Consider the following 27,953-nt stretch of genomic DNA (forward strand, 5'->3'; position numbering starts at 1 on the left):
ATTAATAATGAATAATTTTATTAACACATTTTTTTTTTTTTATGTAACTTAAATTTAAATAAATGCTGTAAGAATTGTTGTGATACCTGCATTAACTGTGTTACGATATTGAATAGGAAAAGTGAACCCTACACCCACACCATCAAGATGACTGAAAGTAAAATATATCATCAATCTTTACTTAAAAATCATTGGGTGAAACAAACAAAAACTATTTACAATACAATGAGCAATATGAAAGAAATAGATGAACACTGCATCGTGTGTAACATAACTGTAACATGATAAAAATGAACTCCAGCCACTCTTCATAAAACCTCCCTACAGTGAAAAAAACAGGTGAAGACAGGCCTTTTAAGTAAGGGATGTAATGATGATCAATGGTGCATTACTGCCACCTGCCAGACTCTCAAATAATGTTGAGTGATGACTGATCTTTACTTTCATTTTCTGTCCTTCATTGCTCTGCAAAATAACTTCCGCTTGTTCTTTATCGTCTTTAATTACTTTGGCTGTTTTTCTTTTCTTTTCACACTCAGGCAAAGTTCACTCAGTGATTATTTACTCACCCTCATGTTGTACAAAAAATGTATGATTTCCTTTCTTCTATGGAATATAAAAAAATATTTAGTTTATATATTGCTATCTTTTTATCTTGCAGTTCTGACTTTTTTTCTCAAATATGTGGGTTTCTCAGCAATTCCAATAAAAAGAACAACAACAAAAAAGAGTAAAAGTAAAAGAATTCTAAAAGGAAAGAGGAAGCGTTCCAAGATGTAAAATCAGAAATTTGATAGGAAATGTCAGAATTCTGAGATGTAAAATCAGAATTCTGAGGAAAAAAAGTCTGAATTTCTTAGATATAAACTTGCAACTGTGAGAAAATTGTTGCAGTTCCATTTTTTATATTTTAATTCTGATTGTTTGCTCTTAAATTTGTGGCTTTCTCAGCATAAGCATGTGGCAAGGTGTCTAAAATTAAAATCAGAATTTTGAGATGTACAATCAGAATTCTGAGGGGGAAAAAGTCTGAATTGTGAGACATAAACTTGCAACTGCAAGAAAACAGGTGCACTTACTTTTTTATATTTTAATTCTGACTTTTCTTATTGAATCTGTGGGTTTCTCAGCATAAGCATGTGGCCAGGTGTCTAAAAATTCCATTAAAAAGAAAAAGGGGGGAAGAAAAATTAAAGAATTCTGAGAGGGAAAGTCAGAATTCCGAGATGTATAATCAGAATATTGAGAGGAAAAGTCAGAATTCCAAAATGTAAAATCAGAATTTTGAGAGGAAAAGTCAGAATTCCAAGATGTATAATCAGAATTTTGAGAGGAAAAGTCCAAATTCCAAGATGTAAAATCAGAATTTTGATAGGAAGAGTCAGAATTTTAAGAAGAAAAGTCAGAATTCCGAGATGTATAATCAGAATTTTGAGAGGAAAAGTCAGAATTCCAAGATGTAAAATCAGAATTTTGAGAGGAAAAGTCAGAATTCCAAGATGTAAAATTAGAATTTTGAGAGGAAAAGTCAGAATTCCGAGATGTAAAATCAGAATCTGAATTGTGAGATACAAACTTTGAACTGCCAGAAAAAAAAAAAAAGTCTGAATTGTGAGATGTAAACTTACAAATAGGAGAAAGTAGTTGCAATTACCTGTTTTATATTTAATTCTGTGGTGGACATTAGCTTCCATATAGGTTTGGATTGACATGAAGATGAACAAATGATTAATTTTTGGCTGGGCTATACCTTTAAATACACAAGTGATTCTGCAGTGCAAAGTCGTCTGAGCAAAGTGCACAAAACAATACGGTAGCTAAAGGCAGCTAGTGCAGAGAATTCCAGACAAACACTCAGTTACACAATTCACATGGATAAGTGGTAGTGATGTGTGACTTTGTGTTTGCGGAATAAAAAAATGGATCTTGAGATCCGAACAGGACAGTGGCCTGTCAGTGCATCAATGAGAGAAGAAGCTCACAGTTCCACGCCACCAATCGCCTCTGATCATTTCAGACAAGCTAGTGGGATGCAGGCACAAAGTCAAGTAGTTTTCATTTCAAGCACTCAACATGCTTTCTTACAAATCCTTAATGAGCACAAATGCACAGTGTATCCCATAGTTCCTTGAGGGCAGTCTTGGCACTGAAGATGTAATGTTCACAACTTACAGTATATCCTTTCAGCAACAATGACCTAGAGCACTCTCATTAAAAAAAAAGAAAAAATCCCTGGAACCCCTTTGTAGTTCAGCTGAACAAGCATTATAGAAATGTGGATATAAAGCCTCAAATTATCATCCATTTTCACAGCGGGACTTTTCTGCGCTCCATTGACTGTTGACAGATCCCACCTAGTGTGTTGAATTTGGGCCCGAGGTTCTGCAGAAAGTCCAGGTTATCACCAAGGTTGCTAACAGTCAGCTGATCCAGTGATTGACAGTCACTGCCCCTCCCCTCATATTCATATTCATATGGGAAATATGCTGGAAAATCCTTCTGCTCCTCTGGAAACCCGTTGATTTTCTATGGAATAACAGAATGAAAAGAGAAATATCATAAACTGATACAGTGTGAATGTTTTTTCCAAGCAGCATTATCTGATGCTGCCACCTTGTGGTGTCTGCATTATCTGCCGTTTTTTGTACTTTAGTAATATATTCTGCTATGAGGGCTCTGACAGATAGGTGGCGACAGTGCATTATATTTTCGACTAAGAACAAGTTGAAGCAAGGTTGCCTTTCCACCAATAGTGTCCAAGGAAAATCATGCAGTGCAAGTTTTTTTCACATTAAACAAAGCTTTGTTTATTTACATACATTTAAGCATACTTTGAAAATGACAAAGCATATGCTTATAGTATAAAAGAAGTATATTTGTAAAAACTCTACCTGCAGATAATTAATATTAATCAAATAAAAGGCCACTTAAGTGAGAGAGACACTTTTTTTTTCTTTTTTTTATTAACACACCTAAGTACACTTTTAAAAAGTGTACTTTGGTAAATGTAAAATTTAAAGAACATTTTAAATCACTTTCAATAATTCATATTGTATACATTATTTTATATACATATGTATCTTTAATATATATACATGATGTATAAAAAAATCTTAAATTGACATCAATTGCACTTTTGTATAGTATCTTTATGCATATATATATATATATATTATTATAAATTATCTTTATGTATATATTTATATATATAAATTATACCTGGTTAGAAAATTGTTATTGTAAATTGTTTTGTGTATTGGACTCACCCTCTCAATGTGCTCTGCCAGGTTCCTTTCTGTACGAGCAATGCTTTGTGTGCGGGACAACCGGCGGCTTTCATTCTTAAACACAAGTGATATTTAATTTAATAATATAATTTATATAATAATTTACTGAATTTCATTTGTTATTTTTGTCTTTAACATGCTCTAAACGGTTTCAGTACTTTTTTAGTTCATTAGTGTTTGAGAACCATTTGATAAAATCCATCTTTTTTTAATTATTTATATAAATCATTTGAAGGGTTACCCTTTGACTTCGGAATGTTGACCAGTTGTGATGTGGCTTTAAAAAAAGAGAGAGAAAGAAAAAAAACAACTACATTATTAAATATCCATCATAATCATATGTGAAAAGAATTAAAAAGAAAAGGAAAGAATGAACAAGGAATTGGACAATTTGGAAAAACTTGAGATGCCGCCTATTGAACAACCAGAGTTCCAGATGGATGTAAACTCTTCAAAATGGAAGGAAGTGGAAGTGTCATCCGCTGTGGTTTGGGAAAAACAAACGATACCCAAGGCCTGGTGTCGAGCTGGGGGAGTACTGATACCAAAGGAGGAGGAATCTTCGACTATCAGCCAGTTGTGGCTTACTAGCCTCCTTAACATTAAAGGGACAATTTTCTTCAGTGTTAAAGCTCAGAGACTGAAGATCTATCTTGATAAAAACAGGTTTGTAGACACAACAACCCTGAAAACAGGAATTTCAGGAATCTCAGGATGTCTCGAGCATACCAGAATGATTTGGCTTCAAATTCAGTCAGCCAAGAGAGACAACAGAGACCTTCATATCATCTTCCTCGACCTGGCTAACGCATTTGGTTCAGTACCTCACAGTGTCCTTTCAATCAAGAGATCATCAATCAATCCATGCTTCCAGGCAAATTAGAACTCTGGTGCCTACAGTTTGGCCTGCTGCCCCAACTGATATGCCCCTCACAAAAATTGAGAAGATGGAAAGGAAGATCAGCTGTGAGAAAATGGGTAGGAGTACCATGATGTCTAAATAGCATCAGCCTGTATGGACATGGCATCCTTGAGCTGCCCCTCTCAAGTTTGGTGGAAGAGTTCAAGTGCACTAAAGCAAGGCAAGTGATGACACTTTCAGAATTCAGAGAAATGGGAAGTTCTGCCAAGTTCTGCCACTTCTGCCAGCGGGACGAAAATGGACACCAGGTGATGCCATACAATAATCATAATCAGCACTTTATCTTGTTGACATTGTGGGACATGTCCAACATGGGAGAGGGGGCCTGGGCTTATCTATGGGTAGACCCTTATGGAATAAGGCATCACCATCTGAGCGGTGATAACTGGTGGTTCAAGAAATACGTCATCTGGAGGAAGTGGCAAGACACACCAAGACTGTTGGACAAGCACAACAGGGATAGTGGACCATCTGGGAGGGCACAGAGGAAAGGAAGATCACCTGGAAAGATGAGATGGAGGCAGGAAGGACCAGTTTTCTCCTCAGGGCTACATATGATGTTCTTCCATCACCAAAAAAAAAAAAAAAAACTCCAGCAGTGGTTAGGAGAAGATCCTTCATGTCCTCTGTGCACATCCCCAGCCACCCTTAGACACATCCTCACCGGCTGTAAAGTAAGCCTTTCTTAAGGCAGACATACATGGAGGCACAACCAAGTGCTGAACTGTCTGACTGCAGCAACTGAGCTCAAAGGAACACCTACCAACACCACACCTCTCATAACATCAACTAAAGATATGTAGTTCGTAAGAGAAGGGGAACAGGGGCAGAGAAGGGCCACTTCACTGGTGAAGAGACAGACAGCTGGAGGGAGCCAGGGACTGGAAGAGTCTGGCTGATGTAGTCCCAGCCAAGATTGTGACCACCACACAAAGATCAGATCTAGTACTCTGGTTCGAGGCTACAGAGGAGGCAAATGCGAGGAAGAGGCTACGGTATGCGGAAATGGTAGATGATGCTCAACAGCCTGGCTGGAATGTGTCTGTCTGCCCTGTGGAGGTTGGCTGCAGAGGTTGTTGTAGCAACATCTTTTTAATTGCTTAAGGAGATGGGAATTCTTGGCCAAACCCTTCGCCAGACCATCAAACAAGTATCAGACTCAACAGAATACTGCAGCCGGTGACTCTGGGTGAGAAGGAAAGACCCCAGCTGGGGCCCAAAATGATAGGAAACCACAACTGATCTGATAAGCCTGTGACCATGTAAAAAGAATCACAGGGTTCAGAATCAAGAATCAAGTGTATGTAAACTTTTAAACGGGGTCATTTTTATACATTCAACTATTATTTTGTAAACATCTTTTACGTGAATGATCTTATTCAGGTCAGTACTAAATAAAAAATAACATGTATTTTGTATAATCCCTCTTATTTTGGTAAATTCAAGTTATGTTTACCACAGTCTTTTTTTACTCATAAATTGAAAAACCCCATAGGAAAATCTCAAAGGGACCAGTGGTGAATTAGTCTTCTGAGGTCAGCCAATATGTTCAATGATATAATGTAAGCAAGTAAATCTACCATGCATTTGCATTTGATTAACAAGAGAAATAGTGTGGAATGTTAACAACAACGTCATTTTATGCCTTTGACGTTCTGTTGATTTCCAGATTACTATATGGTATTAGACATTTTGAATGTGTATGTAAGCATGTTTCGCAGACTGCTCTGAAGCAGGAACTTGTGTCAAGAAACACCTTAGGCAAAATTCAAATTTTGATGTCTCTTCCCCTCCCAGTCTGTCATGCGTGTTCAGGTGTTACACCCATATGTCTCTGTTTGATGGATGTTGTCACTCACCATGCTCATCACTCCTTCACCATTGGACAGTTCCTGGAAGTTGTACTGAAGGTTATACTGTGAGACAAAGCATAAATCAGTCACTATTTCACATCACCAAAGAGCAACATGACCATGATTTATAATATTTAGTATTATTAATATTTGAATTAAGAGTTGTCACCCAATGCAATCTCATGGCAAAAAAATATTTTACATTCCCAATTTCACAGAAAGTACTGAATCGACTTGTATCCCTCATGTGTCACGGTTCACAGGTTCACATACTCTCTCTTGCGTGTTGTCATGCGTGTGACGCGTGCTGTGTGTGTGTGTGTGTGTGGGTGTGGCTGACGTTCGTTGACGAGCTGATCTGTTTCAGCTGCAGCTCGTTATCTTGGCTATTTAAGATCAGCTCTGTTTGTCCTTTGTTGTCAGATCGTTGGTTGTGTCGTTCGCCTGGCTTTTCCTGTGTTCCTTCCAGCACTCGCCTTCGTTGGATGTCTGTTTCATGGTTCCTCGTATTCCCCGTTGCCTGGCGGTTTCACTCGGTTGTCCACTGGTTCCTGCGCTACCAGCTGCACCATCTGCTTTTCGACCAGCTCATCTGACCCTACTTGCTATTATTTACTATCTGTCACAATAAAGACTGTTCAATTCACATTCGCTCTTGAATCCAGTGTTTCCTTGCTGACATCATGCTTTTATTTCTGAGTCATTATCAGTTACAGTTTAAGAGAAATTACTAGGAAAAGCCAACAGGTCTCAATACTTCTTTTAATCTAAAAACTTTTTGACACTTTTCCTTATCATCTTTCCCAGTGCACAAGTATATTATCACATTACAGATCTACAAGTAATTCAACCATGGTGGAATATGTCTTATAGTTCTGACATGTCCACCAGAACATGTTTTCATATCAGGTCATTAGCTTTGTATAAAAGTGGGGAATCTGATCCAAGCAACTTTTTCCCCCAAAGGTTGAAAATGTGCCACATACAAAGAACAAAATCTGGAATAATGTTATATTTTTTACAATATTTAAATCCATTTAGCAGATTTGTGCAAAAAAAAAAAAAGAAAGAAAAAGTGTACTGTGCTTTTTGGATACTACAACTTACAGTAAGTTTTTCCATAAATGTCAGCAGAATGGTGTAAGATTGTTTTTTGGCAGTCAGCGCATTTACTTGATTTGACACTTACCCCTGCAGGGCTTCTCAGCATACCATTTTCACCGTTCCTGTATCCATCAGTAAACGTGAACTCAGGCTGGAAAAATAGTAATATGCAGACTGTTAGTAGCTTGTTATTATGTAACTTATGAGACTTAAAGGGCCATGTCATATCATTTTTATTTAGATGTTATTACTTAACAGTTAAAATTTACACAGTTACAGAATAAAAATTTCCTCATAATTTAATCATCCCCATGTCATCCGAGATATTTATGTCTTTCTTTTTTCAGTCGAAAAGAAATTAACATTTTTGAGCTAAACATTCCGGGATTTTTCTCCATATAGTGGACTTCAATGGGGATGAATGGGTTGAAGGTGCAAATTGCAGTTTCAATGTAGCTTCAAAAGGCTCTACACAATCCCAGCCAAGGAATAAGGCTCTTATCTAGCAAAATGATCGGTCACTTCAAAATCGCCTGACATAGTTGTTTTACCTTTTTTTGTAAAGGGCATTTGACTTTCTTTGAACGTTTGCTTTGTAAATACTGAGTCAGTGTTTCCGCCTACGTCACACATTTGTTAATTATGTAATGGGAGAGTTCAAGCTAGTGCAAGATGAGCATTTGTGGTTAAAAAGTATATATAGTTATTTTATTTAGAAAATGACTGTTCGTTTTGCTAGATATGACCCTTATTCCTCGGGTGGGATCATGTAGAGCCCTTTGAAGCTGCACTGAAACTGCAATTTGGACCTTCAACACATTGGCCATCTTGAAGTCCACTATATGGAGAAAAGTCCTTGAACATTTTCCTCAAAAAACTTAATGTATTTTTGACTAAAGAAAGAAGACATGAACATCTTGGATAACCTATACATATCCTACAGGTGCATCTCAATAAATTAGAATGTCATGGAAAGTTCATTTATTTCAGTAATTCAACTCAAATTGTGAAACTCGTGTATTAAATAAATTCAGTGCACACAGACTGATGTAGTTTGAGTCTTTGGTTCTTTTAATTGTGATGATTTTGGCTCACATTTAACAAAAACCCACCAATTCACTATCTCAACAAATTAGAATATGGTGACATACCAATCAGCTAATCAACTCAAAACACCTGTGAAGGTTTCCTGAGCCTTCAAAATGGTTTCTCAGTTTGGTACACTAGGCTACACAATCATGGGGAAGACTGCTGACCTGACAGTTGTCCAGAAGACAGTCATTGACACCCTTCACAAGGAGGGTAAGCCACAAACATTCATTGCCAAAGAAGCTGGCTGTTCACAGAGTGCTGTATCCAAGCATGTTAACAGGTTGTTGGTTGAGTGGAAGAAGAAATGGACTGTTGTCCAGTGGTCCAAAGTCCTCTTTTCAGATGAAAGCAAGTTTTGTATTTCATTTTGAAACCAGGGTCCTAGAGTTTGGAGAAGCTCATAGCCCACGTTGTTTGAAGTCCAGTGTTAAGTTTCCACAGTCTGTGATGATTTGGGGTGCAATGTTATCTGCTGTTATTGGTCCACTGTGTTTTTTGAAAACCAAAGTCACTACACCCGTTTACCAAGAAATTTTAGACACCTTCATGCTTCCTTTTGCTGACCAGCTTTTTAAAGATGCTGATTTCATTTTCCAGCAGGATTTGGCACCTGCCCACACTGCCAAAAGCACCAAAAGTTGGTTAAATGACCATGGTGTTGGTGTGCTTGACTGGCCAGCAAACTCACCAGACCTGAACCCCATAGAGAATCTATGGGGTATTGTCAAGAGGAAAATGAAAAAAGAGACCAAAAAATGCAGATGAGCTGAAGGTCACTGTCAAATAAATCTGGGCTTCCACACCACCTCAGCAGTGCCACAGACTGATCACCTCCATGCCACGCCGAATCGAGGCAGTAATTAAAGTAAAAGGAGCCTCTACCAAGTATTGAGTACATATACAGTAAATGAACATACTTTCCAGAAGGCCAACAATTCACTAATTTTTTTTTTTTTTTTTGTTCTTATGAAGTATTCTAATTTGTTGAGATAGTGAATTGGTGGGTTTTTGTTAAATGTAACCCAAAATCATCACAATTAAAAGAACCAAAAACTAAACTACTTCAGTCTGTGTGCATTGAATTTATTTAATACACAAGTTTCATTTGAGTTTCATTTGAACTTTTGGAACTTTTCCACGACATTCTAATTTATTGAGATGCACTTGTATATTAACAAATGGAGCCTTTTTTGTAAAGTATTACTGAAATATATCGAAAATATGTCTCATGTTTAATTTAGGTCAACTGTTTTTTATCCATCATCATCAAAACTGTGTTTGGCACTCTGTAACTACACTAAATCATTTGATTACGATATGAAAATTTAGCAGGTCCCAACTTGTAAAAGAATCTTGACAGACAAATTATGACAAGTGCATATTACCAGTGTGCATTTAAAAACTGCATTTATGTGTTAGTCTTACGGCCTGCATGTAGCAACGTGTTGCACTTTTCTTTTAGGTAAAACTCATCTTGGGATTCTGTTCACTGTGCCAAAATGCGGCAGCATACACGTCTATTCCTATGGCTTTCGTTTACATAGGCATTAGGGCATTGAGAAAAGCAACATTAATAAAACAGCTGAGAAATACATGCACATACCGGTGCAGAAGGAATTTTCATGCTTTCTTTCTGATTGGCATAAGGACCAAACACTTTCTCCGGCTGAGAAGGGGGGAAAAAAAATGACAGGCAAAATGATGATCACATGTTCTTAAATTGCAGGTGTTGCTTGTAAAACTACACCAAATATTCTCAGGTGAACAGGTTCAGGCTTTAAACGTGAACACTTTGGAATGTCCAGGAAAATGTTATGGTTACACAAATAATCTGTTCATTAGTAAAACAAAATGGAATTTTGATACAGATACAAATCAATCATTCCATTAAATGTTTTTTTTTTCATTATATCAAGTTATATTTTTCTAAATGTTCAAAATATGCAGTCAGATTTAATTTAATTCAGAGTGACAATTATCAGTCCTTGAAAACAGTCTGTGATATAATGATTGTGTCGTATATTTCTGTTAAATTTACTTCTTTTTTTAAAAAAAAGAAGCAACGTAAAATAAAATTATGGTACTTTGTATTAAGAAATGAAGCTCAGGCACACAATTGATAGTTTCCACAGTTTCTTCTAAATTCTAAATTCATAACCCTAAACTCTCAAACTGACAGTTTCACATACCTTATAGATTGAGCCGCCTCCCTCCTCATTGTATTTGGCAAGGGTTTGGTTGCCCTCATCATACAGGTTTAGAGGGAAGTGTTGAAAGTTCTTGCTTTGACATTGACAGAGGAAACAAAGAAGGAGTAGAACTGCAAAACAACAAGTTGTCATTATATAACATATTACACAGCACTGCATACTAGGGGGTTCCACAAAAATACAGTAAGAATACATTATGTGCACTTGTATTAGCAAAACTGCTAATACAACCAAATTAGTGGACCTGAAAACTCACGGGCTAGTAGGAGAAGTCCGGCAAACAGGAGACCGATGGCTGCTGGCCCCAGCCTTGAGCCGAAAGGACGACGATCACGACACGTGTTGTTGAGTCCTGTACACTCACACACAACCACATAAAGAACGTCTTCTCCCTGCTGCCCTTGCTGATCCTGTATCTTCAAAGGAATGGAGTAGTTTCCATATGGCAGTCTCGTCAAACTTATCAGAGAGGTGGTTGTTCCTACGATACAAGCCCAGTTCACATAATGAAATATAATGAAAGTTCATATAATGAAAGTGTTGTTCATATAATGAAAGGGTAACACTTCATTTTAAGGTGTCCATAATACAGAGTAATTACCTAATTAAGAACTTAGTAGTAGCCGTTGTACTTGCATGAAACAAAATGTACTTACCACGTAACTAAGTTATGAAACAGCCTGTAATTACAGTTTGTAATTATGTAGATGTAATAGGCAGCACTGTTACACATATGTAACAGGCCGAGTCTGTTACACAACTACTTGTGCAATTAAGTACAATCTTGATACACTTTATTTTAAGTAGTTTATGTCTGTGTACTTACACAGACACCTTAAAATAAAGTGTTACTAATGAGGTTTATGGTAACCAAAAACAGATTTGTTACCAACAGTCTTCAAAATACTTTCTTTTATGTTCTACAAAAGGAATTAATGTAATGTATTTATTTTTTTAATGAAATTATACTTCAAAAAGAAACTAAATTTGCCAGCAGGTGGTGGTAAATGTCTCTATGAGTCATTTATTCTAGTGATTCTTTCAAACAGCTGTTTCGTTCAGACATGAAGTAAATGGTTCTCTTTATAAACATTGGCCCCACTCCCAGACCTGTACATCATCTTATATTTCATACAGTTGACTGTTGACAAATATGATGCAGGGCAACATCTCCATAAATGCAGTTATGCCCTAAAAGATTGGTGCAAACAAATGCCCCTGTATGCATATCTGTATGCAAAAATACTCAATAAAATGACTAAACTTTATCTAAAATAACAAGAAAACAGAAACCAAAATAATATTAATACTATTTTCAACTATTAATATAACCTGTAACAGTATCTAAAGTACTAAAATAACTGTATGAAACTAAATGTGAGATGTTTACAGCATACACATCATTATGTTATATATATAGCATATTGGCAGTTTATTAGTACTTACAAAGCACATTTTAATGTCTTATTCTGCAAGACCATATTTTAGATTCCTTAATCTATGGATATAATATATCTATAACTATTAAAAACTGTCAAATTAAGAGTTCACTGAGGCAAAAGTCATAGTTAATAGTTAGTTAATTGGTCCTTAAATTAAAGTGTGACTGAAAAACATTCTTACCAATGCAATTAGTAAAATTCAAGAAATGTTTTGGTTAAACAAGTAGTAGTAATATCTAATGCAATTCTCATGTAAATGTATTGTATCGTAAAGAAAATTATTTTCATTGTGCAACCAACTGTTGAAGCCAGAAACGTCCTCAAGCGTTATTTGTGTAACTGTAAATGAAATAAATACATGTGGTCTGACCTGTAGTGGGATCCAACTTCCAGAGATTCTTCAGCTCTTCATCTTCTCCCAAAGAGAATGTAAAAGGATTCGCAAATGGAGGGCCGTCAAGGTCTATTGGTTTCACTTCCACATGACTGTCTTCGCTCTCGCACATGATTGCGCTTTTAGATACGAGAGAGGGAACGTTATCGTTCAGGTCGCCCAGGTAGACCACTATGGTACATGAACCTGTAGCTGGAGGCTTTCCTGTGAACGGCATGTGGAAAAAAGTCAGTGATTGCTACGTTCAGAGATTAAATGAGTGTTTTTAAGAACAAGAGAAGGTAACACTTCAGAATAGAGAACATTTATACACTAGTAACTACGATTTTTCCCTCAATAAATTCCTAATTTGCTGCTTATTAATACTTAGTAAGGTAGTTGTTACGTTTAGGTATTGGGTAGGATTAGGGATGTAGAATAAGGTCATGTAGAATAAGGCATTAATATGTGCTTAATTAGTACTAATAAATGGCTAATATTCTAGTAATATGCATGCTAATAAGCAACTAGTTAAGAAACCATAAAATAAAGTGTTACCCAAGAGGATGATATTTTGATACTTCCTCAAAAGTTTTGATTGTGTTGAACACACTGAGAACAGGTAGTTAGATGCTTACCGTCATCTATGGCACGCACCACAACAGTGTAGGTGTCATTTTTGACAAATGAAGACTCCCGGTCCATCTTCTGAACTGTGGTGATCTTTCCTGTCTTTGGGTCCACACTCATCCATTTGGCTGGGTCTTGTACTAACTCATACCTACATACACACATACAGATTGTAAAACACTTTTACTTACTGTCACATCACACCATCCAGTTTCCTCTAAATCTCAGGTGTGTTTGTGAAACTAAAACTGTAAATTTTATACATTTTATATTTACATTTTTTATAATACAATTTTATATCAAACATTACAGCAAATCAGCAAATTAGAATGATTTCTGAAGGATCAGGTGAGACTGAAGACTGGAGTAATGATGATGAAAATTCAGCTTTGATCACAGCAATAAATTACATTTTACAATATATTCAAATAGAAAACAGTTTTTAAAACTGTAATAATGTTTTACAATTTTATCGTTTTACTGTAGTTTTGATTTAAAAAATGGAGTCTTTGTGAAAATAGAAGACTTCTTTAAAAACTTTGTATGCAATTAAAATTATGCAATTTTATGTAACACTTTAGTTTAGAGACCAGTTCTCCCTAGTTGTTTACTGGCATGCATATTACTAGCATATATGCTGTTTATTAGTACTTATAAAGCATATATTAATGCCTTATTCTTATATATGACCATATTTTAGATACCATTACCTAAACTAACTGTTAGGGTTATGGACTTGTGTTTCTGTGTTTTACTTCTTGGTTCCGGTTTCCTTTTTTGGTCATGTTCCTTTTCTTGTTAAGATACTTGATTATTCCATGCACCTGTTTTGTTAATCACCCTGGGTATATTAGTTCTTGTCTATTGCTTAGTCCTCGTCCGGTCTACTTTGTTACAAGTTGTTGTATTTTTGTTCCTGAGTTATAAGTATTCCCCTGCAATCTCTTTATTAAAGACTGTTCACTTGATATTTATTACTCCTGCCTTCTCTGTGCTTCATGCAACCGTGACAGAGGACCGGACACAAACACAATGAACTGGGCTGAGAAATTCCTTTTTGACCTCCAGCAGGAGGGATGGCCGCTGGAGAAGTATGTGGAGGAATTCTTGAGCATGTTACTTCTGGTGCGCTGGAGCGATTCAATGATTAACGCTTGCTTGGGACTAAAAGATGATAAGTTGTTACGTTTTTCGACTCCTGATGATTGCCTGTAGCGGAGTTTATACATTATGTCCTTGATTTAAGAAATTCCAAGTTCTTTGTGGATGTGGAGGATCCTAATCCTCCTCCCCGTTGAAAGCATGTGGATGCTCCAGCTCACCACAAGCCAGCACCCTCCACCTGCTACTCCAATGAGCTCGTTCACCCTTATCCTCAGCCCTGAACTGGCAACTGCTTTCAAGTCAAGTTCAACAGCCGATTCCAAGCCGGCCGACGCTCACTGAAGCTCAGCTAAGTCCCTGGCCAAGAAGGCCACCACAACTGAGTCCCTGCCATGCTCCCTGCTCCGCTATGGCTTCCAGAAAGCTCCTCCATGGTTCATAGGATTGTCTACTCTGCCATGGCCCCCTGAGCTCCTTGATCCGCCATGGCTCATTGAACTGTTTGTCCTGCCATGGCCTCCTGAGTTCCCTGACCTGCCATGGCTCCTAGGACTGTCTGTCCTGCCATGGGCCCCTGAGTTACCTGATCCGCCATGGCTCCCTGAATGGGTACTACTCTGGAGGCCTGTCGTCCTGTGGGGGCCTGTCCTGAGGGGCCTCCGGAGCACCAACCGGGATAATGGAAGGGATAATGGAATTGTGTCTCCATGTTTTACTTCTGTCTTGGTTCCTGTTTCCTTTTTTGGTCATGTTCCTTTCCTTGTTAAACATCGGATGCTAAGTTCACTTTTACATGCTGTCTGAACATTAATGTGTGTTGGCAGTGTATGTACAAATCTACCCTATAATGATAAAAAATCCCATTTTTCAAATCGAGCTGTTCTCAGATGCCTGTCGTTGTTGCGTTACACCCACAGAGGCCGCTCCCACGATAGTTGATTGACATTAGCGTCTTACCTCCGATCAGTTGTAACAGTCCAACCTCCATGTTTTGATGCCAGAGCATGGATGTAAGTTATACAAGAATTGAGCGATTGAGGTGTTGTGTTGCTGGATGTAATAATGAACATAGTGGTTGTCATTTACTCCCGACATCTGAGCAGCTGAAGATGCAGTGGATTACATTTGTTTGTGAAGGGAATGCGCTTACATATATCCATCTATGTTCGCATGAATAATTTGTGATCCAGCTTCACTTACAGCAGAAGTGAGTATAAGAGGTTTTTTTTATGAATCTTTGTGATGGCCTTTCCTAATAATGTGCTAGTTAGCAAGTTTAGCGGCTAGATGCGGCTAATTGCGGCTAAAGTAAACAGGCTCGTCAATCCACAGAGAGAAGAGAGGGGCGGGGCGAGCAGGTTCATTTGCATTTAAAGCAGCCTCGACCAGAATGGTATGATTTTTGCAGAGCTGATTTTAGCTAGGTAAAAAGGGTGTTGTTTTACACAACCATTGAGAATTTTTAACCAAAGTATAGTATAGACTTTTCATTAAGACCCTAAAGAATCATATCATCTTGTGGAAAATGGGCATCTGATGACCCATTTAAGGTAATTGATTATTCTACGCACCAGTTTTGTTAATCACCCTGTGTATATTAGTTCATGTCAGTTGCTTAGTCCTCGGCCGGTCTACTTTGTTACAAGTTGTTGTATTTTTGTTCTTGAGTTATATGCATTTCCCTGCGATCTCTTTATTAAAGACTGTTCACTTGACATTTATTACTCCTGCGTTCTCCATGCTTTACGCAACCATGTCAACAACTACCTTACTAACTATTAATAAGCAGCAAATTAGGAGTTTACTGAAGCAAAATTCATAGTTAAAAGTGAGAACTGGTCCCCAAATTAAAGTGTGACCTAAATTGATAACTTGTATTATACATTACATATTTGTACATTCTACAATATAATTGTATGTCATAATTTATGTATTGTAAAATAAGTAGCATACAAATCCACAAAAGTGAAAGGTTTTAACTGATGAGTAATTCGATGCTTCAACCACACCTGAGTTTGTTTATGTCTGAGTCCTCATCTTTGATATCGGGTATGAACAACACATCTCCTGGATTTCCGTTTTCATTCCGGTAAACCTTTTCAACTTGCTTCTTAAACACAGGGGGATCGTTCACATCATTGACTTTCACTGCCACTTTGGCAGTGTTTGGCTTTGGTACGGGGCCTGTTACGGCCTTTCCATCAACACACTGAAATAATTTCTCCTCGTTTTCGACTGCTATCTCCAGCTCTGTGATCTCAGTTTTCTCAAAATTTTTCCCCTGTAAAAATACAAGCATATTAAAAGCTGTCCATCTTTTTTCCTAATTCAGTCCTGTTTTTGAGCCCACCAACGCAATGTAAAACTAACATGAAAGAAGCAACTGTAATGATTGTGATTACAGTTGACTTACTGTAAAGTCTGTTTTTCTTTTCTTTGAATTCAACTGATAAAGAAACCATTACTACCATCAACAAACAGTTAAAGGATTACTCCACTTCCAGAGTAAACATATCCTGATAATGTACTCACCCCCATGTCATCCAAGATATTCATGTCTTTCTTTCTTCAGTCCCAAAGAAATTACGTTTTTTTAAGGAAAACGATACAGGATTTTTCTCTATATAGTGGACATCAGTGGGGCTCAACAAACTGAAGGTCAAAAATGCTGTTTCAGTGCAGCTTCAAAGGGCTCTAAGCAATCCCAGATGAGGAAGAAGGGTCTTATCTAGAGAAACGATCAGTCATTTTCTTAAATAAATTAATATTTATATACTTTTTAACCACAAATGCTCATCTTGTCTAGCTCTGCGATGCGCATGCATACTCTGTGTAATCTGGTTCAAAACAAAGGGCATTTGACCCTCCTTGCATGTTCACTTTGTAAACACTGGGTCGGTACTTCTGCAGCAATGTAGGACGTGTTTGAAGCTGGACGAGAAAATGAGATGGGAGTTTTCCTACCTACCCTAACTGTATTGAACTGGAGTGCACCGAGTATGCAAGCATATCGCAGAACTAGCTAAGATGAGCATTTGAGGTTAAAAAGTATCTAAATTGTACATTTTTTAGAAAATGATCGATTGCTTGCTAGATAAGACTCTTCTTACTCGGCTGGGATTGTTTAGAGCCCTTTGAAGCTGCATTGAAACTGCATTTTTTACCTTCAGCCCATGGAGCACCATTGAAGTCCACTATATAGAGAAAAATCCTGAAATGTTTTCCTTAAAAAAATCTTAATTTCTTTACGACTGAAGAAAGTAAGACATTAAGATCTCGGATGACAAGGGTGTGAGTAAATTATCAGGAAATGTTTATTTTGTAAGCGGAGTAATCCTTTAACTGAGGCCATTGACTTCCATAGTTAGAGGGAAAAAAATACAATGGGAATCAGCAAATCTTTGGCACCAACATTCCTCAAAATATCTTCTTGTGCTCAAAAGGAGAATGAATGTCAAACCGATTTAGATCGACATAAATGATGACAGAATTTTCATCTTTCAGTGAACTATTCCTTTAATCATTCCTTTTTTTCTAAGAAGCGTATGAAATATAAAAGTTAACAGTGGCATTTACCTTAATAACAGACAGAACACCTTCATTGGTTTTTGGGTCTGTCTCGATTTTATAATTTCCATCCTCATTGCCCTTCAGGATGGTGAACACGGCTTTTGAACCAGGCGTGTTCGGTGTGTCCTTGTCTTTGATGCCGATTCTTAGAATCTCCTTTAATTCCATTTCCATCACTTCAGTGGTGTACTGTTACACACACATATATTCATTTATATCAGTGTTTCATGTCAGGTCCATTCATCAAAAAGCCAAATTTATATATAAAAAAAATAAAAATAAATAAATAAATAAATCGCAGTGTTTATTGAGGATAAACCCAACTAACAAAAATATGTTCTAATAACAATTTTTCTAAAGTTCTGGATTTCTGGAGTCGAAAGTTGTGAAATCGTTATATCAGAATGTTCTCTAAGCATTCAAAATGTCTAGTTTTTTTTTAAATGTTTTAAATTTTTATAGTTATAATGTTAAGAGAAAATTCCATCTTATTACTTTGCAAACGTTTTGGGAATGTAACATTTGAATTTAAAACAATTAGTCACATTTAAAAAAAGTTTCCAAAAAAATTATAATAAATAAATAAAAACGCTTTGAGAAAGTTTTGAGATCATTATTAAATACCAGATAACTATGAATAAATGTTCTATTAACATTAATGGGAATATATATGGTGTTTGCCCATTCAAAACTGTCTGAAGTGTTGCTGTTGCTGAGAAGTACTGATTGGTGTTTTTGGTTTTTAGTGTGTTGTTATGCTACCTTGCTACACGCATTTAAATGACTGTTTTACAAACAGGTTTCCCTAAGCACTTCTCTCATTTGTCAACTCATAACTCACGCCATTGGCTGACCCGGTGTTGCTATGTCAGACAGCAAACACCAATGTTTTAAAAAGGACTACACATTCATAGTGTTTACATTTTCATCTTCACACATCAATCTACACATGGCTTTCTTTCGTGCATATTAAACTGGGATTGTCTGACTAGCCTGACTCACCGTGGCCGAACTGAATTCTGGGGGATGGCTGTTGGAGTCAGTGATGTCCAGAATTACAGTTGCAGTTGAAGACATTGGAGGTCTTCCTTTATCCTTCGCTTCCACAAGTACTGTGTATTGTTTTGCTTTCTAAAATACAGAGGACAGAAGAGATGAATTATACTGAAAAAGGCTAAAAAAAACCAAAAACATATATTCGACCTTAAATACTCACATCATAATCAAAGCATCCCTTCAAGATAAGCTGTTTAACTTCAGCGGTCATGTCCTTCAAGGTAAACTTTGGTGAGCCAGGGTTTTGTGACAGCACACTCATAGTGAATTGGGAATTAGGACTATCCATTAGATCAATGTCGTGAGCTTGTAATGTTGCTAGGAGTGCACCTATTAAAACAAGTATGATTAAAAAGAGAGAACAACTGGTCTGCTTGCCATTTATTTGTTAACAGTTTAGTTTCAATAACTGCTCCTTTTGGATTGGGGAAGAAGTTTTGACATTAACTTTGTAAGCTATAGTATGATTATATACTACAATTAATTGTTTTATCTGAAAACATCAAGAACAATAAGATTCCTCAATATCTGAAAAATCTAACAATCATAGCACTTAATTTTTGAATCATTTTTAACAGATTTTCATTCATAAAAATGGTACAAATGCTGTTACTGGGGCTGTACGCTTTCAAAAGTGTGGCCCTATGATTTCTGCGATATGGAACAAGTGAACGGAATCGCACAATCCAGTCACACAAATTGCCAAATTTTGATGAAGAAGAAATGGATGAAGAAAGGTAGGTCAGTGCACTTAAACAAAATGCGATATGGACTGGTGTCTGTGAATATGAAGCCACAAAAATTCTATTTAAATATGAATCCAATTCTGCATTTCTCTTTGTGAATGAATAAAAAAAAAAAAAAAAAAAAAATAAAGGTCTTCACAGCAACTCGTCGAAATAAAGGTCGGGTTTAACTTGAAGAAATTGTAACAAAAAATAAAAATAAAAATCTTAATGTAATGATTGTACTACTACTAATAAAATTATTATTAAAACATTATTTTACATTTATCTTACACTAATTACATCATATTATTTTACCAAAAGAAAATATTTGCCAGAAAAAAGACTTCAGCATTCACATTTTCATTTTTAATCATGAACCTACAGGATGACGGCACGCTGTTTAAAAACAACAAAATACGCTAGGGCTGGGTAAACCAAAAACAATTTCTCGATTTTAATAGATTCTCATTTTAACAAACCAAAATCGATTCTTAAATCACAATCGATCTTTTGTTCTATGCTGTTTTCAGTTGATAAATAAACAGTACATAGTGCGTCTTCCTTCCAAAAAATAGCAGTAGGCTAGGCTTTGTGTTTTGATATAAAACAAAGTCTCAGATTTCAAGTTCTGTCTATTTCATCAGGAAACTCAAGCAATAAATACCGTTTTGGCACTCTTTAATGTGGCGTGATAGATCGTTGTAGCTTCTGTGTACTCGCATGTGCGTAATCAAACACATAAGAAAACATTTGTGACAGTTCTGTCAAAATGATGGACGGCCTTTAGATTTTTCCGTCACTGATAAAAATCTATCAACGATGGAGAACTTTCAGTTAACGCGACCTCTGAACCCCTTTTTGGAGTTTTTTTCAGAGCGCTCAGGCCACTCCCCCATCTGCCATTGGCTGGCAAAACAGTTTATTGCCACCCCAAACACACGCCATTGGTTTGGTCAGGGTTGTTGTATATTGAGCTGGTTTGGATGCCTAAACAAACAGAGTAATGTTTTGAATGTCACTGTCTTTACACTTTTTAGGGGAAGTCAACCTACAGAAAGCTAACTTATTATAGTATCTGTATATTAGGCTCTGTGAGAAGTAAGTATTTTAACAGCACACTTTATTTTCATATATGCAGTAATATGTTGTCTGAACCTTCGGGCGCGTTCTCAGGAACAGTTACACGGATAGTGCTGCTCGGAGTGAACTGAGGACTATTGTCATTCTTGTCCTTTATTTCTACATTAAATGACAGCGTTTTGTCCACTGTTGCACGAGTCTTCCTGTCCAGCACATCAAAGTCCACCTACAAAAGAATCAAAAAGCCACAATGAACTATATAATTAAACTGAACCGGTCCTATGTGTTGTATTATTTTGTTAGCATTAGTGTCATCATAAATTTAGAACTTACATGGAAGAGGGGGTACTGTTCCCTGTCGATGGGCTTGTGCACGTATACATATCCAGTGTTTTCATCAATGCTAAACAAACCAATTGGGTTTTCTGTCACTCCATCTCCTTTGATGCTGAATATGACATTGCTGTCCAGCTTTTTTTCATTGTACAGCTAGCAACAATTAAACAAAAATGCATGATGATCATGTACAATATAATTTATGATTATTTATGTATATGCATCTGTAAATCTATATACGACATTCAAGCCTACATAAACCAAATGACACCTCATGAAAAACCCTATCAAAGTTTTACTTATTTAACATTTAATTTATTCATTTAGTAGACACTTTTATCCGAAGACACTTACACATGAGTTACGGTAGTTCTCTTTTAGTAAAACAAGGTAAAAATATTTTTTGTCGAACGAATGCTCTCCAAAATGATGTTCCACAGCCTAATACTATTAGTGAGCAGAATAATCGGTAACACTTTACAATACGTGTGCACAAATATGCATTAATTTGTTAATGTATAATTCATGAAGAACTAAACCATTTATTAATGATTACTACATCAGCAACTAATGAACATTCTATATGATTCATAGATTAAGTAATCAATAAATTGTTATTAGTTAAATGTGTCATAATGTATTGACTAATAATTGACTAATAACTTATTTTATTAACTAACGATGTAAATTCATATGTTAATTACCACAATGGTCAAAGTACTTCAGCTTCCAGTTGTCTGCTTTAATTAATCATTACCTAATGATTTGCAAAGATATCATTATATTATGACTTGTTGAGGCACGACTAATTCTAAATTCATAACCACAATGACATATTACTTAACAATTAGTTAATAGTTCTGTGCCTCAACAATTAATACATTATGACACATTTAACTAACAACATTTGTTTCTGATGAAGTAATTATGAATAAATGGTTTAGTTCTTCATGAGTTATTATATTGACTCATGATTATCTGTGTATTAGTTATGCAGGAATTAATGCATATTTGTGCACCTGTATTGTAAAGTGTTACCAAATAATCATGTGCTATAATGAAAGCCTGTGGGCTATCTATCGGCAACACAGAAAAGAAAACAGCACTTATTAAGAGATTTTATGAGGGACCTGAACAGTCTGAACAGTCGTGACGGAGTGAAGTTACCTGTGTTACTACAGCAGGATATGGGCCGGGCATGTTCTCTTCCAGATCAATCGTGGACAGAACCCACCTTCTCTTTGAACGAATAAGAACAGCATCCTTTGAGACAGAGAGAGACATAATGAGTGATCTGTATTAAAAAAAAAAAAAAACTACAGACAAACTACAAGCTTCAGAACTAAAAGAAAAAAAATTAAATTAAATTAAAAAAAAAAAAAAGAATTTCTTTATTATTTAACAGGACAGAGTTGATATACTAAGTTAGGATAACTACTACTATAAGTACTACTGCTTTAAATTATCAGGGAAAAAAAATAGATCCTGTTATCTTATGGAACTTATCAAACCCAATATGAAAAGATGCAACCCAATTCCTCCGTTTGATAGTAAGGTGACTTACTTTTTTTTTAATAAATGTTTTTTCTTACATTATGTAATATATCGTCACCATAAATTATAAGGTTCTATCTGACATTTTTGACAACTTATTTACATTATGCAATGTTTATTTTGTAAGCTGTGTACTTTTGGGCTTTTTAGAAAACAAAAATGGTTCTATCTACAGAAGTCTATGGAACGCAAAAACTTTAAAGCTCAATATCTCAAAAGTGCTCAGAATGCAGATAGAACCTTATAATTCTAAGGTGACAAGATGTATTTAAATCTAAATTAAGTCTTGCATTATGGTCTGATGATAAGAGGGGTTTTAAGTTGTTGGACAACCCAAGACCTACCCGCTTTTCCCGATTGCCGGTGTCATTTTTACTGGAAGCGGCCACGTCAACAAGCTAATGAATAGACAAAAAACAGGGTATTACTAATTAATGAACATACAGTCAATAAACTAACAAGAGATTGAACAGAAACCCTTCTTAGTACCTGAGAAATGATTAAGGATCATTGTCATGTTTGAGCACACAAATATAATATTGTTATGATACAAATCATTTAACTTGACCGTTCCACATCCAAAACAGCTTCTCAGGCTAAACAAATGAGATATTTCGGTAACACTTTGCAATAAGGTGTCATTTGTTAACATTAGGAAATGTTTCAACTAACATGAATAAACAATGAACAATGCATTTATTACAATATTTATTAATCTTTGCTAATGTTAGTTCATAAAAATACTCATTCATTGTTTGTTCATGATAGTTCACAGTGCAGAGACAGTTGACGGAAATGTCACTAACTCTATGCATTATCACGAAAGTGATATTCAGTATTTGCGTGTGTTTTTAAGTCTTGTCCAGTATGCTACTTGAAAGCCGACGGGTTTATGTGCGCACACACTCAAAGCGCACTCACAGAACGCGCCTCTCAGTCAGTGTGCGAATGCCGAGTTCTCTTTCGCTTCTAATAGGGTCTGTTACTGCTACATATATGCTCGTCTTAGATACTATTCGTGTGAATGAAGTCGGTGTTGTCTTAAGTAAACCTGAACAGTTGGGAGAAATACTGATATATTTTAACGTATCAGTATTTCTCCCAACTGTTCAGGTTTACTTAAGACAACACCGACTTCATTCACAAAATATATAAAAAAAAATTGTATTTTTGATTAATATATTTTTTTATCCTTTTGTTTGTAAGTAGTAGGCCTACGTTGGAGTATTTACTTGCCTTCAGTAAGCTTGAGAATGTTTTACTTACATTAGTTGATTAGTTTTTGCTGTATTAAAATTATTTTTTTTTTTTAAAACATGGTGGCAGTTTCTAGCTTCAAAGAAAAATATTTTTTCTAACATCTTTGCAGCAATAGTTTTAATGGGTCCAAAACCACCTTGGGTGTGCATGATTTTCTAATAATTCAATGGCACATCATCAATTTTTCTTTATATAATGTAATTTATTGTAATTAATGTCACTATAAATGCATTCAAAAATAAAACAGGTGTGAGTTTGCTGTGACTTATGGGAAGTATATGTAGGGCTTTATACACAGTGTGTACCATTGTAAAGACTAGGTTTATCCCTCACAGCCTCATTTTCATTCAAGAAAAAAAAGTCATATAAAACCCAAAACAGGGGTGCCCAAACTCGGTCCTAGTTCTTGGTTTAGCTCCAATTTGCCTCAACAAACCTGCTAGGGGGTTAAGGCTAGAAGGAATACAGGTCTAGCTACTGGGCACGCACACATCAATCTAACATTATTTTTGTCACACTGTACAACAATAAAACTGTTTTTGTATTATAGTAAGGGCTAATTTTAGGGTTGGGGTAGGTGTAGACGTTAAAAAAAACACAATCCAATAGGTAGAACAATTCATTTCATTGTTAGTTTCCGATCGGCGTTGTATCCTTCTAGCCACAACCCTGCCAGGGGGTTTCTAGTATGCCTATTAAGAGCTTGATTAGCTGGTTCAAGTGTGTCTAATTGGGGCTGGAGCTAAACTCTGTAGGACACTGGCCCTCCAGCACCGAGCTTGGGCACCCCTGGGTTAAAACAATGTTAAGATACTGACAAACAGTAGTGTTTCCTTGGACTCGGACTTGAGTCCGACTCGGCCCATTTTGGACTCGGACTCGTCTCGGACTCGATTGGTTAAAGACTCGGACTCTGAGTTTTAAACAATAGTTTAGCAGTTTAATAAATAGGGTTAGGGAGGTTGAAATCACTAACCCTTGGAATGAGTAATAAACATTTGTAAACATCTCCTGATTCACATTTTTTTTCGTTTTCTTTTAATAACGCTTTGTCATGTTGTCTAGCTTGTTTAAAGAATGAGAATCACAGTCAACATGAGAAACAGCAACCCATAAAGATCATACCAAATGTCTTACTAACATCAGAGGTGTTATGAAAGATTAAACCTTTGTTAAACCTTCTCACACCCAGTATACAACATTTATAGTATACGTGATTCACATGTGGCTGTTGTCAAAACAGAATGACCGGTTTTGTTGTACATATCGTACTCGTCAACTAAAAATTATGCCAATGCAATATGTAGTCTTTTTAAACATTATGACACATTATTTTATTATGTATTTGCATGGGAAACTCTCAAAAACTTTGCATGGGAAGCTCTAGATGTTCACTCGTCTGCACAATCGAGGCAGTTTCAGGCCAATATAAGTTTTATACTGGACAACCCAAATGCTCTCAGGTACTCCTAAAAGTTTGGTGAGGTGGCTTGAGTATGGTTTGTTTGTATGTCCTTTTAGTTCCACTGAGCTGTATGATGTCCGCTTTTTATTCCACTTACATTATGCACAATAAAAGCACTGAGGTCACTTCCAGCTATTTCCCTTTTTTGGTCGAACTTGGTTTGGTTCATTTAAACGATAGTATGTATGAAATCATCCTTAGAAACATATTAGGCTACCACCAACTCTGCCGTCTATGAAGTTTATGTGTTGTAAGACATGACTTATTATTCCATGGAATTTACTGGTGAAGCTTTTGCAGTACGAATTCACTAGAAAATGCGAATGTTGCAAGACATCTCCAACACAAAGCTGTTTTCCTTCTAAAATGATGTACACTCTTAAAATTAAAGGTTCCATAAGGAGGTTTTCGCAATGATGTCGTGAAGAAACATGTTAGTGAGCAGTTCTAAAAAGAAACATTTGAAAAATCTAAATAACCTTTTTTAACAATAAACAACCTTTTGTGGAATGGAAAGATTCCATGGATGTTAAAGGTTCTTTGTAGAACCATCAATGCTAAGAACCTTTATTTTTAAGAGTGTAGACATCTTTAGAAAAAGCATGCTTGCTAATTCATAAATTATTAGCATTCAGAGTGAAACTGACACCAGACTGCTTATCTATGGAAAACACAAGGAAGCAGCATCACAGGTAAACAAATAACTTAAAAACATCATCTGTCACCACAGAAATGTCACTTAAGAACATATTTCATAAACCATGGATTATTCTGTTCCATGTTTAGTTTCCCTTTAACATGCGTATGAGACTGTACCTATGACTTTAACTGCTGCGCGCTAAACCATGACACTTACTTTGTGACCGCCAGTATTATGTTTCTCACAGATCTGACGTACATTGTGAACTACGTATTCATTTAAAGTTTCAAAGACATCTATACACAGAATTGTACTACTTCTCTTAAAGTAGCATGTAAAGAAATGCCTCCAGTCATATTTTTAGCTTCACTTATTCACATATTATTTATCTGGTTTAATGTATTTTTATTATATATGCGAATTCTAAAAGCTCCAATTAGCCAGTTTAGTCAACACTTTATTAAAAAGAGACTGGAGGATACAGTACAGATTAAGCTTAGATAAGTCTAGACTAGTCACTATTGTTAATAAAATGATTACAATGATGATTACGATGATTCAAACTGACTCATTGAAAAAAAGTTTACTTACGGCAAGTAGAATCAGGAGTAAAGTGCTCTTCGTCATTCTGCTGCACTTCTGTTCGCAAGCGCTGTCCAAGTGTCAGATCAGCACCTGTGCCAATCACCTTAACTGTGATTAGGTGTAAAGCTAGACAGCATTCTATAAGGATGTGTGCGTGTGTTTGTGTGTGTGAACGGTGCCTATGAATACAATGAGTCATCTATCAACACAAAGGCCCTTCAGGGCTGGGAGTGGCTACTCTGTAGTGAGCAGCGAGTGAGGTTTCACCTCATTTTCCCCTTTAGCTAAAACAGGACAAACAGGCTGCTCAGCTTACCATCTGCCAAGTGAAAATAAGTGCTTCTGGCGGTAAGCCTGTGTTTGAATTTATGTACAGATCACACATTCAACTCTGCTATTTGTATGAAGTCTGTTTCAAGCCTGGGCCTGTATTTACTAATACATCTATCTGAGAAGGACATGCTGTCACAGCACAAGAGCGTGTTAAGTGAAAAGTGGTCTGAAAATGGGCCTATTACTTTTATATTTTGCAAGAACACTTTAGAAACACAGACCAATGCTCTGGCAACTGCCATCAACACCCTGATATTGTGGTGATTTTCAATGAATTTTACTAGTATAGTAGCTATTTACTAGTACTTAAAAAGTACTCAGCATGAATTATAAGTACAAAATGAGGATTTGTAAAGGATTTTATATATAAGCCTAGAGAAGACTGGTTTTCCTTTGCTGTAAACAAAACTTGGTTCTCAGGAGATTTGCATATGTTCTCACTGAAGCTTATGCTACACCTGCATCCTTTGTCATATGCTGCTCTTGTGAACGTATGATAGTTAGCGGAAGCAAACTACGCTTTTTAAAGATTTAAATATGGATCTTTTTCTTACACAAACGTCGAGGCATTTATCAACCCTCTGGAGCCATGTGGAGCACTTTTTATGATGGATGGATGCACTTTATTGGACTTCAAAATCTCAACAGCCATTCACTGCCATTATAAAGCTTGGAAGAGTCAGGATATTTAAAAAAAAACGAAAAAAACAATGCCTATTGTATTCGTCTGAAAGAAGAAAGTCATATACACCTATGATGGCTTGAGGGTGAGTAAATCATGGGGTAAATTTCATTGTTGGGTGAACTATCCCTTTAAGAACAAGAACTCAGATGTATGAGTACAAAATTTGACAGTTCTGCTTCCTTAAACTTTGAATAAAAGTCCCCCTGTAGTGAAAAATCAAGATTTTTATGTTGTTTATTTTTCTATGTGGTGGTTTGAAACAGCCCTTTTTTTTTTTTTTTGGCTACGTCACAAACTTCAGTAACCAGTCACATCAAAGGATAGATTCCTATCATTAGCATGCAAAATATAACAATAAGATTATCAGCACAAAACCAATACTAAATAAAGCATTTAAAAGAGCATATAGAGAGTTAATAAAGCACAACCACTAGAAAAACAACTTGAAAAACAACCCGCGGCAACAGTGTAAAAGTAGCCCGGAGTCAGACGCACCCCAATAGGGTCTGGCTGCAGACATCTGCACCTGCACTCTCAGACGACTGCACTTCCGGGAGTGACGTCACTTGCAGTCGATTTTATTTTTACTTTATTTTAGTTATTTATTTATTTTTTTAATCGAATCTCTGAACATTTTACAACAG

General features: G+C 36.3%; 1 protein-coding gene across 1 annotated transcript; it reads right to left on the bottom strand.

Moving 5' to 3' along the window:
* cdh26.1 (cadherin 26, tandem duplicate 1) lies at positions 1-26,460 on the bottom strand. Its single transcript, XM_051097115.1, has 19 exons — positions 26,298-26,460; positions 22,686-22,739; positions 21,955-22,050; positions 20,785-20,940; positions 20,527-20,677; positions 18,804-18,973; positions 18,590-18,718; positions 17,594-17,776; positions 16,027-16,298; positions 12,922-13,064; positions 12,281-12,508; positions 10,725-10,949; positions 10,448-10,578; positions 9,862-9,924; positions 7,252-7,317; positions 6,069-6,125; positions 3,529-3,564; positions 3,267-3,341; positions 1-2,526 (listed from the first exon to the last, which is right to left on the bottom strand). The coding sequence occupies exons 1-19, from the start codon at positions 26,331-26,333 to the stop codon at positions 2,308-2,310; spliced, it is 2,490 nt and encodes an 829-aa protein (XP_050953072.1). The 5' UTR covers positions 26,334-26,460; the 3' UTR covers positions 1-2,307.
* Between the last annotated feature and the right edge of the window lie 1,493 nt (positions 26,461-27,953).

Source organism: Labeo rohita, chromosome 23 (genome assembly GCF_022985175.1).
Source record: "Labeo rohita strain BAU-BD-2019 chromosome 23, IGBB_LRoh.1.0, whole genome shotgun sequence".
Taxonomy (NCBI): domain Eukaryota; kingdom Metazoa; phylum Chordata; class Actinopteri; order Cypriniformes; family Cyprinidae; genus Labeo; species Labeo rohita.